The sequence below is a fragment of the Chelonoidis abingdonii genome, chromosome 17, assembly GCF_003597395.2.
Source record: "Chelonoidis abingdonii isolate Lonesome George chromosome 17, CheloAbing_2.0, whole genome shotgun sequence".
In the NCBI taxonomy this organism is placed as follows: Eukaryota; Metazoa; Chordata; order Testudines; family Testudinidae; genus Chelonoidis; species Chelonoidis abingdonii.
The window spans coordinates 6,126,650-6,141,860 of NC_133785.1; the positions used below are offsets into that span (position 1 = coordinate 6,126,650).

The window sequence follows — 15,211 nt, forward strand, 5'->3', positions numbered from 1 at the left end:
TTGTCTTATAACAGGCTTATTCAAAGTGATACAAGCTACTAAAGTGAGATCTCGGAAGAGTGTTGCCATTTTCATAATGTAATAAAAATACTGTAATGATAAGTAAGAACATAAGAATGTCCCTACTGGGTCAGACCAAGGGGCCATCTATTCCAGTATCCTGTCTTCCAACAGTGGCCAGTGCCAGGTGCCCCAGAGGGAATGAACAGAACAGGTAACGATGAAGTGATCCATCCACTTTCGTTTATTCCCCAGCTTCTGGCAAACAGAGGCCAAGGACATTTAATACATAATGTGTAATAAGCATGTCATAAAAACAAATTTTATATTTTCAAGATCACTGCTTTTATAATTTCTACTCAGGCAAGCGAGAAAATCTCTGGAAATATTCATTTTTAGGAGGGGGTTCATGAGACTTGACATTTTAGTGAAAGGAGTTCACAGGTTGTTAAAGTTTGGGAACCATTGCTACAGAAGGACTGTAGGTAACCTCAGAAGGGAGAATCATAAAGAGGATGCTGCAGTTCCTGGAGTGAGGCAGGTCTGCAAGGTGAGAGGACAACAGGAGAGGCACCCCCTGAACAGGGCGCACCAACTGGCAGAGCTAATCCACAGGATGGCCAGCAGGAGGTGCCACTGTGGTGAGTAGACCCTGTGACAGTCCTGTATCTCAGTGGTCACTAAATGAATTATGCTGCCAACTATCCAAAGAGCAAATGTGAATTACCTTTGGAAACATCTCCCATCTTCCTTGAAAAGTTTGCAACACAGCCAGTGACTTTGTATTATTTAAGCAAATTAATCATTATAGTGACCCTCTGATTGTTTCTGTTATGAAAAATTCATGATACTAAATGTGGAACTTGAGAGGATTTTTATTATTTATTAACAAGACTTGGCCCTTTCTTACCTATCTTTGTCAGCACTAGTAATCACCCACATGAAATGCCTGTTTTGCTCATAATGCCAGAATCCTCTAAAATTGCGACTGCAGGTAAGTGATAGCATTTATCATTCCCTAATCTTCAGTGTAAATCAGGAATTCAATTTTCAACCACATAAGATATAAGAGGGAGTTGAAAGCCAAAATACAAGTAGGACCATGTATCACAACTTCTGATGAGTTGAAAGTGGAGGACAAGTGGAATGAAAATTCATTCTTGTGGATTACAGCTCTTGTGCAGTCTGATTCCTTCTCATAATTTAGAATAACATTAATGTTCCCTTTATCTTTACTCTGGGCTGTTGAGAAGATGCAGAGCTTGTCTGTCAAGTTTAGTCTTGTTTTAAGACTATTATCTAAAAGCAGTAGAAAAGCCATAAAATAGATCTTTGATCCCTTCAAATGCAAACAAAATACTATGAGAGAGCCCAGGACCTATATTTTTTTCACACCTAGGAAATTACCATGCATAGGCCTGTCAGGTGTAGTGCAAACATTCACCCAGGGGGCGGAGGGGCGTTAAGAGAGGAAAATAGAGGGTGGAGATTCCAAAGTGATCCGCATTTATCTTACTTTAAATGAATGGAAGTTTCACCATTGACCTCACTGGGAGCAGTGCATTCAGTGCTGGGCCTTCTTGAAAATTCTACTTTACAAACTGCATGTCAAAGGAGTTGTACATGGGCTTGCCAGAAATGATTTGCTGTGTCCAGTAGATTGCCTGGAACTATGAAATCAGGGCATCATTGTAGTGATGGTTTGTACAGGCCCCATGCAGTGGTTGTCAAGGAGCAAGTAAACACTCTCCCTGAGCAGAATGTCTACAACAGTGCAGGGATTGCAGAGGTGGGATATGTCCAGGCCTCACTAAAACAAACCGCTCTGTCAGAAAAGGACTCTAAATTGGGCTGGCTTGTGCTCTTCCTCCGCATTTGGCTGGACATAGGAACCACACCAGTTGGTAAGTTGGAAGCAGCTTGCTGGGAGCAGCCTTGTTGCCTTTGTTTATGGGTCTTTGGCTGCAACAAGGCATTTGTCTAGGACATTTGGATGAGCCCTGTAAGTCCCCAGTGATTTTTGTTTGTTCTTCCCCCCGCTTGAACCAAGCTGACTTGTCACACTGTTAAATCAGTGAGCAAGCCAATGTGTAAAGATATTTGGGTGCCTAGAGTATTTTCAAAATGATATATGCAGTTTTCGCAGTAGAGCTTCCATATATTGAGATCACAGCTTTGGTTGAAACACAGCACACTACTTTCGACAGTTTATCCTGTAAGATATTTTCATTTGTGTTTTTGGTGAGTTTCCTTTGAAATTCCCTTTATTTCTTCAGCTATCTGCATCCCTGCCCCTTCTATATCCTCACTCACTCTGCCCCACATTTTTGGACTCCAGTATTGCAATAACCTCCTCTGGCCAGAAGAACTAAATACAGCTGCTAGTGGAGCCTGTCAACATCTCTCCAGCTACCACCTGGAAGGGAAAAAATTGCCAATGTGAAAAGCATTCCCTCTTCATAAAGGAATGAATACATACTAGGTTTTATCCTGATCTCACACCATTGTAAGTTAGAAGCAAATCCACTGAAGGCAATGAAGTTAAACCAGTGAAGTAGTCTGTCTGTCTGTCTCCACAAGGCTCCCAGCCTCTGTTCCTCAGGGGCTAGGACCCAAACTCTGATCCTTTATTTTATAGTACAATACAATGTCAGACTCTGAGGCTTAAGGCCAATCTACTTCTTTGTAATCCATGGGAATTTGGCCATTGTCTTCAGTGGGACAGTTTTACATGACAGATTTAAGTAATAAGTAATAATTTACCATTCATTGTAGAAGCAAACTGGAAAAAAAAAAGTTTGGACCAGTTCAGTACAACATACAGGCACTTTTGGGATTTCTGTGACTAAGTGGTTTTCCACACTCAGAAGCCAGACACATTGGTGTTTTTACGTTGCATCCCCTTTTGAAATGATATGGTGCCACAGCCAGTTCTTCTGGATATATTTGCCTCTCCAAATGTTCCTAACACCCAGTGATATGAGCAACTGAACAGAAGGTGGAGAATAAACTCCTGAGAGACTATTTACAACTTTAAACTATTTTCACTCAGGAATAATTAACAATTGTGATTATTCCATTAATATTTACTGCCTAACTATAATGCGGAAAGTGGATTGTTAGCTTGACGTTTAAAGGGCATGCAAAAAGTTAAACACTGGACATTTCTAAAAGCAAAGATCAGTAGGTTTTTTAAGTAAAGTTAGAAAATAACTAGTGTAACTTTTTAAAGGGCGTTAGGAAGTTCTGAACTTCATGAAATGTATGGCTGGGCTGCCAATACTTTTGGTATCAGTAATCAAGTGATATTATAATAACAGAGCAGCCTCACCCATTTTTTAATTATTCCACTATAAGTTGGTCTCCTAGCCCAGTGGTCCCCAGCGCAGTGCCCGCGGGCACAATGGCGCGCACTAGGGCATCTATGTGCGCCTGCTTACTGGCAGTGGACAAGCATCATCGAAAAAGCGACATCATCAAGAGACGTGGCCACCAAAATGCCACCGAAAAGCAGCATTGCCAAGAGGCGCCACCACCAAAATGCCGCTGATTTTTGGTGGCAACGCCTCTTGATGACACTACTTTGGCGGCATTACGGCGGCTATGCCTCTTGATGTTGCCGTTTCTCGGCACCATTTCAGCGGATGCCTGTCCACTGGCGATGGTCCTCGGTGGCTTGTTGTCCAGTACCTGCCACCTGGAAAAGATTGGGGACCACTGTCCTAGACTTTCTGGAGTCTAAGGTAATTTTCTGCAGCTCCAGACACAGTAGAGCATTTATCCTGATGTATAACCCATTTAAGACACTCCTGCGAGTGTGACTGTTGGGATATTTGAATACAAAAGTACATACATTTGGTTATTGTACATTAGTCAGTTGGTCTTTGTTCAAAGCTCTCTAAGGGCCAGATTGCGGCAGGCTCTTTTTCCAATACAAGGGCCATTCTCCCCTTGCCAAGACCACCCAGAGGATTCAGGGGGCCTGGGGCAAAGCAATTTCAGGGGGCCCCTTCCATAAAAAAAGTTGCAATACTATAGAATACTATATTCTCATGGGGGCCCCTGTGGGGTCTGGGGCAAATTGCCCCACTTAACCCCCCCCCCAGGGCGGCCCTGCTGTTTGCTCACTTCTCGTGCTGTCATGGCACTGTGACTGCTCCCTGCCAGCACTCTTGTGACACAGCCATCTCTGATGAGGTGGGGAGGGCAGGCAGGGCCTTAGCTCCATCTCTGCCCCCACAGTGGCTAGCTCAGGGAGGGCTTTTCACCCTGCTAAAGGATAATACAATTACTACACTCTCTTTAAGAGACATTGTAAATACATAAAGCTGCAACACAAATGAAGGTGACTGGCAGTCTGTTCAAGGGATTGCCACAGGCTTGATTGCCCCTGGGATCTACCCAGGCAAGTGTCACCCATTCCTACTTGGTATGGTGCTGCTCTGTTCCATTCTAGGGGCCCCCAGACAATCTAGAGATTGATGAGTCCGCTACAGCATGGCTAAGAGCCACGTGGCTTTTAGCTTGTACATCAGAGGCTCATACACTGAGCTTCAGAGGTCCTAGATTCAGTCCTTCTGATGACTGGCATCTGCCAGTGTTACACAAGCTGGCAGAGCCCAAGAACTTACACTATTATTTCATGTTCATGTTACCATGTTCGTCAACATACATGGACTGAATTAAAATATGTTCAGACTGAATTGAGAACTGCTGTCAACTGGAGATTGGCAGTTAACTTCCTTGACCTCACTATGGGGGTCTGATGATGCCAGCACTGATACTAGCACCAGAAGAGGGTGGGGAAAGTTACAAGGCAGCATGTCTGAGGAATCAAAACCTATTTCTGAAGTTAAACCCTTTGCTAGGCAATAAAAGAGACAAGGACAGGAAAGGGGACTAGAATATCATGTTAGGCATCACACAATAGTTTTGTGGGAATCCTTTAGTCCTTAATTTCTAAGCACCACTGTTTCATCTCAACTTCCTCTTCCCCAAAAAATAGGACAGTCAATATTACAGTAGATTAATTCTCAGTTACTTGATCAATTTGGGATGCACCCCTTATAATTTCTCATAGTCTTGCTTGATAGTTACAGTAACCCTCTGTTATGTTCACTTTGAACCTCTTCTACAATGCATATTTAATTTCAAGAGCCCAAAAAGAATTGGCGCACTGCCAATGCATCAGGGCCGGTTCCAGGCACCAGCAAATGAAGCAGGTGCTTGGGGTGGCCAATGGAACAGGGCAGGGGCAGCACGTCCGGGTCTTTGGCAGCAATTCGGCGGCGGGTCCCGCAGTCCCCCTCAGAGCAAAGGACCCGCTGCCCAATTGCCACCGAGGAATGAAGCAGCAAGGTTGAGCTGCCGCCGAAGTGCCGCTGCTCGCGGCTTTTTTTTTTCCCCCTTCGCTGCTTGGGGTGGCAAAAAAGCCTGAGCCGGCCCTGCAATGCATGATAGAATTACTGAGTTAGCACACGTATGTGTGTCTGCAAAGAGAAACATCAAATAAAAATCCACTTTGATGTGCCCTTGGATTGCAAAAGCCTTCTAATGTAGCCCGTGTCATGATTTATAACAATGACTCATAATGTGGCGTTATATTTAATATGATGTAACTCTGATGCAAGATGTCATTCACTGAACTGCAATGTCAGAAAGAGAGGGAGAGAGCAATTTGATAATGTCCTTGCCTCTGACTCAGAATGAAAATCTTTCAGTCAAATCACCAAAATTTCTAGGCCCTTTCATAACTACTTTGCTATTTTAGCAGCTATACTGGTATAAATGTATTTTTCCCCCCTGGGCCATAACTACCTCTCAGCAGTGGGAGTTACCTGCTATCATTTAAGTACCTCTGTATGTGGGAAGTCTAATTTGCTAACTGAGGATTCAATCCCACAGTTGTTCCATGTATGGGATTCCTATGCAGTTAGTGGAAATTCTAAGTGCAGATCAGTAGTAGAATCATGCCTACAGATGAATAGGAGCTTTATCTCCATTTTCTGATGCAGCTGTTATGATTTCTCCTACAATTCTCCCTATGCTGCTTGCTTCTCACTGTGGTAAATCAGTATTTCAGGACATACTAATTCACCTGATATGATGTGTCTCAGATATGGGACAGAGCTACAGGAACCATCTTAGCAGAGACAAGACATGCCAGACAAATGAACTCTGGCTTCTAACATTGACTGGGACATTTTTCAGGGTGCATGCAAAAATCCCTTCCAGGATTGTAATTTGTAATTTCCAGTTTGGGTAGATATTCATGCACTAATTTGGATTGAGCTAGTGCACTAAAAATAGCAGTGTATCCTGGGTGGTGCTATGGGCTAGCTTGCAATTACTTAATTAGGAGGGCCTGGAGGGGATTTTACTCAGGTGGCTAACCTGTACCAATGCAGCTATGCTGCTATGTTTCGTGCTAGCTCTAGCAAAGCTAGCATGTGTATGTCCACCCAAGCTGGGAATTACACCTCCAGCTGCAATGTAGATGTGGCCTAAAAACAGTGTCTGGGAATTCCAGCACTGCACTACAGGAGCAACTGTTGAAGAAATTAGGAGAACTTCTGCTTGCACAGGTCAGAAGGAAACGCAGAAATACAAATGAAAACTGTTTATCCCTTCACTCAGGCAGATAAACCTTTGTACATACTGTAGATACATGAGACCAGTTGCTGACAGCCATGGTCAGTACTGGGTCTATTTCCTAGCATAGATGGGATTAGAGACTAGGAACACATTATACAGATTAATTCTACGTGGGGGCACTCATTATATTATCCTGGGTCTGAATGTTACTGCTTTATGCGCATCAGAGTTCATTAGCTATTACACTAGTGAGACACTCTCAGGAGAGGAAGCTGAGAAATTAAAATCAGAAAAAACTAAAAAATGCATGGTAAAATTCAACAACAACACATGAAGTACCTACCTATACTTACTAAAGTTCTTCTCTCGTGACTCTTCTTACTAATCAGTCTCAATCACGCTTGCTGAAACCCAGCTGATAACTCTCTTATCCTGTCTGCACTAGCAATTAACCTGTTGTCTATAGGCTGTTCCGGAGAATCAATTGCTGACAACTATTGTCAGCAGTAGGTAAGTCTCCTAGAGTAGACCGGGTTATTCCTAGTATTTGGAATCTCTTGGAAAAAGAGCCCTAAAAATATATGGATCTCAGATATTTCTTGAGTGCTGCCTGTTGACACACAAGATGCCAATCTTTTCTGTGTCCAAGTTCAGCATTTAAAATCAGCAATCTCTCCCACTTTGTTGCAAGCCTTCAATTAGTGCTTGCTGTAGAATGGAACAGGTGATGAAAACATTGTGATCCCTCACAGGTATATGGGAGCAAAGCCTGATTTCTATACTAAACAGAGTCATTAGCTCTTCATTCTCTACTGGTTTGTGGACATACAATAACACCCTCCCAAGCTTGTGTTGGTCTCCACCCCACTGGATCATTAAAGATTTCAAATAAGATCAGTAGTTCGGCACTCTGAGGGTTTCAGTAACAGGTATATAAGTATCTCCATATCAGGTTAGATTCTGAGCCTGCTGGAGACATGGCAGTTTGCCAAACATAGCACACACCACAGCTCTTCCAGATAGTAACACAAACACAGTGAAACTTCCCAGGTTCCATTTTTTTAGGACACACAAATTTGTGCACACAAATTTGTGCACACAAATTAGACATACAGTCATTGTGATTGTGTGCACATTGGTGGCAAAGGCAGGAAGAACATTGTGTGTTGTACATCTGAGGCACAACACAAAGCTCACAGCCTAGCGAGACAAGAGGTAATGGCATGACTGCCATGTTACACTGTGCTTCTGCCTTGGCTGGCTCCAGGACTTCTACAACCCCTGTACCCTGCCACAGCAACATACATACAGCTATAGTGGGACCCAAAATCACATCGCAGGACCCAGATATCTAATACATTTTTAAAAAGCAACAAAGAGTCCTGTGGAACCTTATAGACTAACAGAAGTATTGGAGCATAAGCTTTTGTGGGTGAATACCCACTTCATCAGATGCATGTATTCACCCACGAAAGCTTATGCTCCAATACTTCTGTTAGTCTATAAGGTGCCACAGGACTCTTTATCGCTTTTTACAGATCCAGACTAACATGGCTACCCCTCTGATACTTAATACATTTTTGTCTGTATAATTCTGAAAACCTGGACCCTGTAACTATAATATGCAATGTTTGGGATGCTTTGCCCCATCCTTCAGCTGTGCATTAGTGATGCTTTCCTAAAACAATCTCCAGTGCCAACAAGCTAACAGTCAGCCAGATTTCAGTAAGCCATTTTAAGCTTTTTTTTTCTGCCAGCCCAGAGCCGCACCAGTTATGTGTAAAAGAGCCTCTCCAATGAACCAGCTCTTGCAAGATACAACAAAAAAGGTGGAAATCCACATATAATGGTCCAATTTCCTCTGTTATTATTGACTTCAGTGGAGTTACACTGATGTAGCAGAGTAAATGTAACCGTACATGTTAAAAAATCTGGTGAAATATAAACTGGCTATGCTAACTCATCTGCTGTAAGGAACCTAGCAGCCAAGATGCTGAGTCTCAGAGCCTAGTGCAGGGATTGTTAAAATCAAGCTCTTTGAATAGTTACTCTCTAAGTTCAGAAAACATTAATATTTCTGTTGTGGTAACAACTTCGTGTTCTGAGAGATCATCTCTGCACTGGAGTGCCAGACCCAGGCATCTGGAACACTGAAAAAAGAAAATGTTAACATAACCTCTCTAGCTTTCAACGGGAATAAGTCTGAGAAAGGCTATGCTGTTGCTTGTGACAGAAACAGTCGTTCTTTCTCAAGGCCCAAATGCTGTGGTCTTGTGATCTCTCAGAGCCCTAATTATTGTTACTGCAACAGAAATATTAGTGTCTTCAATCTACTTTCCTCTTCAAGCTACTCAAATCCGTGCTAAATCACACCAAGACAAAGCCACCACTTACGGGCTGGCTGAAAAATTCCATTGAAGTGCCAACAGTGGAGAAAGTGAAATAAAGAGCTAAGAAAGCATGGGGAATTATTTTAACTCAAGGGGCTGGAGCAGGGGCCAGGATGGGGCTGTAGGACAGTGAATTACTATGTTGAAGAGCCCTTCTACTCTGGAAAGTAACTGTGGATCAATAACAGAACTGTTTGCTGAGTTCCATTCAGTTACACTGTGCAAACCAAGCAAAGGCCATGGGGCTGCACAGGTGTCACTGAGACTATTATTTGGGGAACCATTCTATTGATGATGCACCTGAAGGAACAGAATCCAGCTCACTGTCCTTAGCTCTCTTGCTCTGTAATACTTAACGGTAGTAAAAAAGCAGTAAAAAAATCACTGACCACTGAAGTCATCAGAAAGGAGTCTAAACCACAGGGAGCAGATCTGTTCAATAAGAAGGTGTTTTTACATAGTTGCTTTTCAGAGCAGGGCCACACCCGCGCATAGTAATTTAGTGTCCTATGGGCCAGAGATCCTGGCCCGTTTGTGCCACTAGCTAGTGTAAAGACCCACACTGGGCAATTTCTAGCTAGCACAAGTTAGAGTGCTCCGAGGCTGCTCTCATACACCCTGGGGACCAAACCAGCTCATGAGAATCTAAGGAGCACACTGGTGACCCTCTTCACCAGTCCTGTGCTGAGCTCAACTTTGCTGGACAGGAGTGCCAGGGCCTCCGTCTTTGCCACACAACAATAGGAAATCTGAATACACTGCAGTACTGTATATTGCAAAGGAAGCAAAACCAAGAGATGTCAAGATTCCCAGAATTGTTGTGTAGATTCCACATAAAATGTACATGTTTCAAGCTGCCAGGAAGACAAGAGTTCAAACACTGTTTCTGCATGAATGTGCTTTAAGCTGCCTAGTTCTAAGGAATGGTGGGGGAGCTCTCCATTTAAAATGATAACCCTGCCTTATGTGTGTATATATTATGTTGTATTAAAATGAGTCAGTTTGTGGTCTCTTAGTTCCACTTCACTCAAGTTTTTTTTTTCCCCCTTTAGCTATAGTCCCCACACAAAGAGCAAGGTTTAGACAGTTAGGTTGAAAGTGATCCCTTTTCAAATGAATGATCAGAAGTTCATGTCTGAACCTGAAGAGAAGCAGATTCAGCCACACAGTAGCAGGCAAGCTTTCTACCTTAAGCACCATTTGACTTCCCAGCTAAACTGTTTGTTTGCATTTTCTGTTTTATGACTGGAAAGAGTAACATTTAGACAAATATTTGACAGATGGATCGTCCAACAAGTTTGTGTAGCTTACAAAAGTGCCTATTCGACTACTGTAAAATGGCATTAGCCTTAAAGCACATTTAATTCTGAACATTGTGCTGTACGTGTTGTAATCAGGCCTCTGATTCTAGACAAGGAATTGTCATATGATGGTGGAGAGCAGAGAGATACCTACCTTACGCCCCGCCTCGTTGTTGTGCAAGTTCATGAGAGTCCTTGCGTTCTGTTTAATCTCCCTTGCATCCACAAACACTTTGGCGAATCCTATTCCATATCTGATGTCAGCAGAACAGCCTCCCCATTTCCATCCTTCGTCTTTATGGTACTGTCCCTGTTTTTCTTTATCACAACCACAGTCACTTAGGTTTCCCTGGGTACAGGCAGCAGTGATCGCATGTGCTACTCCAGCGGCAATGATGGCATATGTAAATGCTGCTTCTCTGCTACCTGAAATTAAAACAGTCCTGTAAATATATGGGGCAACATTTGTGATAGGATTATTTAGAAAAATATGTGCAAGTCAGTGCAGTGCAAATGCCATATGGTTATAATTAGAAGTGTTGTAAACATGCAGACATAAGCAGTACTCCACCATTCAAAGTTTTGAGTTTTGTTGATGTTCAGGCACTCTCTGAAAAAATAGAGCTCCAGGCTGCAGTATGTTTAAGTTTAGGTATTATCCAGATAACCATATAAATATTTTCCTGGGTTATCATTAGAGCTAGTTGGGAAATTTCCAACTAAATGTGTTTTGGTGAAAAATGTCAGTTCACCAGAACTGTTTGTGGGAAATTGATAAAACTCCTAATTTGAAAAAAAAAAGATTTTTTTTCAGAATTATCAAAATTTCCTATTTTAAAGGAAAAGTTTCAAATTTTGGTTTGAAATTACTTTTCATTTAGAATTTTTAGTTCATTGAATTATGTAAAAAAGAGTTAAAAGGTCAAAAACCAGAACAAAACATTGCAAAATTATCAAAACAAAAAATGTCAACTGACCCAATCTGATAGCTTTTTCAGATTGTCAGTTTGTGGATGTTTTCAAGACTTCAACCTTTTGGTCTGATTCAGGATTGGAATAATAATTTAAATTTCAAAAATTCTTGAGACAGGAAAGTCATTTCCTGTCCAGCTGTAATTATATCAAAAATAAAATACTGACATTTTCAATTAGTCAGACTTTTGATTATGAGATGGTAGAAAGGCTGGTGATCACATTGAAATGCAACTAAGTCAAGTGTACGGACTAATTGGTGAGTATATGTCTGTTGGTGGATTTTTCATGTGAATTTTGTTGTATTTTCTCTACCTAAAATTTGTAATCTGCTTTTCAGTAAATTAGTTTTTAAAAACACCTATGTGTTCCAGATCTGTTATGATATCCAGGGAATGAATCTCAAGTACCTTGTAATATTCTCAGAACTAGCTATGCTCAAAATACTCTGAATGGCAAAGGACCTCTCTAAAATGTGTAGGGTTTGAAAGAGTTGGTTGCTTTTTGACAGATATGCATAAATGGCCATTGTCACTAAAAGTATCATTTTTGCACATTTTTGAACAAATTGTTTTTGTTTTGGGGGGTTTTTTGGACAAAGTTGGTGTTGCATAGAAAAATACATGAAACTTAATGTTAGGACACAAGTATGATATGAGAAATAATTTATGTTCCTTATCCTAAAGTCTTCACTCAGACAAAAGTCCCAAATGACTGAGTAAGGACTGCAAGATTTGGATCTATGAACCTGCCCCTTCTCCCACACCCACTGAAGTTGGTGACAAAATTCTTATTTGTGTCAATAGAATTAGAATCAGGCCTTTTATAAAGAGAGGATGGATGGGAAGATGTAATCCCCTTGTTAAACATCTGCCAACTGAGCCCTGTCATACCTCAAACAACCACTGGTGATAGCTTATGATTCATGGAACAAGCAAATTTCTGTTATTCATCAGACTTCATGAGAAACATCAATTAAGGAAGGAAATATTACAGGCACTTCATTCTCAGCTGCATCTCTTTTCACATGTGATCTATATTTTTATGTTTGTCTCTAAGTGGTTCATTCTTTAATGAAAAATATCTACTTTCTTACCTCATGACAAGGAAGCATACTGGAGAGAAAAAAAATCAACAAAATCTATTAATAAGGAACCTTCTTTGCCAATTATCAACATGAACAGTCTTTCTGCTGATGGTACTGTGTGCTATGTTTACAAATGAACTAGCAATCAAAGACTTTCTTAAAAGATTTCTTGATCTGTCCTTCGTAAAAGAAACAATTTATATCAATGTTGAAGTGATGGGATATATATGCCCTTGCAGACTATGTTGATCTATTATTGTTAAGACTAGTGGTTTGTCATGAAAATTTAAAGGAGAAGGAGAAGTCTCCAGTAGCCTACAGTTCAAGATCCTAGTCTACAACCCCAAAACACTGAGGGTACATCTACCTTGCAATAAAAAACCCGCAGCACCGAGTGTCAGAGCGCAGGTAAATTGATGCCAAGGCACAGGCTGCAGGGCTAAAAATAGTGTAGACATTCTGGCTAAGAATGGAGACAAAGTTTGGAGACCCTCTCCCCACACGGGATCTCAGAGTCAGGGATCCAGCCCGAACCTGAATATTTACATTTCATTTGCTTAAGAGCCTTTGGTGAGGGACTTTGTCAAAGGTTTTCTTAAAGTCCAAGTATACTATATCCATTGGAGCATCCTTGTCCTCATTTCTTTGACCCCCTCAAAGAATTCTAATAGATCATTGAAGTATGATTTGTCTTTATAAAAGCCGTGCTCTTCAGCAGGGCCATCCCTAGACATTGTGGTACCCTATGCAGCCCCCCCATGGGGGGGGACAACTGTGCCCAAGGTCTGTGGAGGGCAGGAGCAGGCTTGAAGGTAGAGGGGAAACCGCCCCTCAGCATGAGCTGGCAGAGTGGAGCGAGTTGAGGCTGGGTCGCTCCACTTCCTGCCTCCTGGTCACTGTAGGGCAGGCTCGACCCTGCACTCACAGGATGGCAGGAAGTGGAGTGACCCAGCCCCAGCCCGCTCTGCTCTGCTCCCCTGGCTCCCAGACTTGGGGGGCTTGAGAGAACGAACACCCCAACATTCACCAGCGGAGCAGAGCGAGCTGGGGCTGAGTTGCTCCTCTTCCTGCTGCCCAGTGAATGCAGGGCACATCTGACCCCTGCTGCAGTCCCCCAGGACATAGCTCAGGGAAAGGGGTGGAGTTCGGGCAGGGCTGGGGCACAGAAGGTGTAGGGCTGTGGGGAAGAGGTGGAGTGGGGTGGGAATGGGGCGGACCAGGAGTGAAGAGAGGCAGAGTGGGGGCAAAGCAGGGGTGGAGGCTATGGGGAAGGGGTGGAGTGGGTATGGGGCGGGAGTGGGGGCAGCTTTTCTGGCCAGTTCAGACAGCTGGGGGATTGGGCTGGCAACTGGAGCAGCATGCAACTGCGTAGGGCACCAGGAAATTTGGGGCCATTTGGATTTTCTGGAGCCCTACACAGCTGCATATTCTGTGTGTGGGTAAGGACAGCCCTGCTCTTCAGACAGTTATGGTAAACTGGGACATCCTAGCTAGTTTACTGAGGAGGCTACTAAGGAGGTTGTGCTGCCATCAAGGAGGCTGTCAAAGTTGGATGCACTGAAATCTCTAGGATTTCCTACAGTTTATGGGGCATCACTATAGAAAATGGGCCCTAAAATCCTTTAAGGGATGACTTGGCAACTTTGTGGGGTGAGCATTGCAGAGATACTAAGCAAAATGATTTTTCATTAGATTATTCTGTGGAAGGGAGGGGATGCTTTAGGTCTACATTTACATCTGTTTTTATTTTTGCTTTAGATGCACCATTTCCCATCTACCAAAGGTTGTTTTCAGGAATTGCTTTTCTTCACATAAGAAAAAGACATGGGCCTGACTCTAATCCTACTTAAATCACTGTAAGTCAGAAGTAATGTGAATTTTTTTAAAAAATCTCCTTTTTTGTTGAAAAACAGTTGTCAGCTCTTCAGTGCTGAAGGATAGGAGATTGTACTGTAAAGAAGGCAGGTATCCAAAGGAATTCACCACATGGGAAGACTCAGAGACCTCATACAGTATTCATAATGTATCACACACTTGTTTCATCTATTTCAGGCTGCTGTGTTTTGCCTAGATGACTCATATTCTGAAGCAGTTACACTTGTTCTGTCCTTAGGAAGATAAATGGTGTGGTGAGACAGTATAGCATTAGTATATGTCATTTTGTGTTTATCTAATTTTATTGCTTTTGTGCCAGTTTCATGATTGTGTTTTAAATACTCAAAAGGTGCAACTGGACTTTTACCTTTGTATTCAAGCAAGTAAGTTAAGAAGTGCAAGATTTAACCTGCTCTTAATGTGTGTTTTGCTCAGAACACTGCATATATTATGCTTTTTAAAAGAAAAAAAAAGGGAGAGAGAGATATTAACTAAGAAGGGTGAGACAGTTCTCTTTTTTTCTTTTACCTAATAAAGATTGTTTTTTAAAGTTTTTTGGAGCCAGGTGTTGGCATACTCTGCATTTGGCCAGAAAACAGGTGCACATTAACACATCAAAAGCACTGTTACAGTGTGTTCAATTTCTGCCCAGCTTCTGCCTCAAACTCATCCTTACGTGCAGGTATATATCACAGCAGGACTAATCTATTTTGGAGGGGAAGGGATGAGGCTGGGCACAAATGTCTTAAAATGCATTAACTACACCCACTTGCAGTTAGTCTTCACCTTGAAATGTCACTACAGCACTATGTAAGGACAACGTGGGGAACAACCCACTGTGAGTTTTGAGTATCAGAGGGGTAGACGTGTTAGTCTGGATCTGTAAAAGCAGCAAAGAATCCTGTGGCACCTTATAGACTAACAGACGTTTTGGAGCATGAGCTTTCATGGGTGAATACCCACTTCGTCAGATGCATGTAGTGGAAATTTCC

At 42.3% G+C, this 15,211-nt stretch overlaps 1 protein-coding gene across 1 annotated transcript in view; it reads right to left on the bottom strand.

Moving 5' to 3' along the window:
- Window positions 1-15,211, bottom strand: part of WNT7A (Wnt family member 7A) — a 52,507-nt gene that overhangs the window by 22,120 nt on the left and 15,176 nt on the right. The window contains exon 3 of the mRNA XM_032788417.2: window positions 10,440-10,711. Coding sequence (XP_032644308.1) covers window positions 10,440-10,711 — 272 coding nt within the window. The remainder of the gene's footprint in view (window positions 1-10,439; window positions 10,712-15,211) is intronic.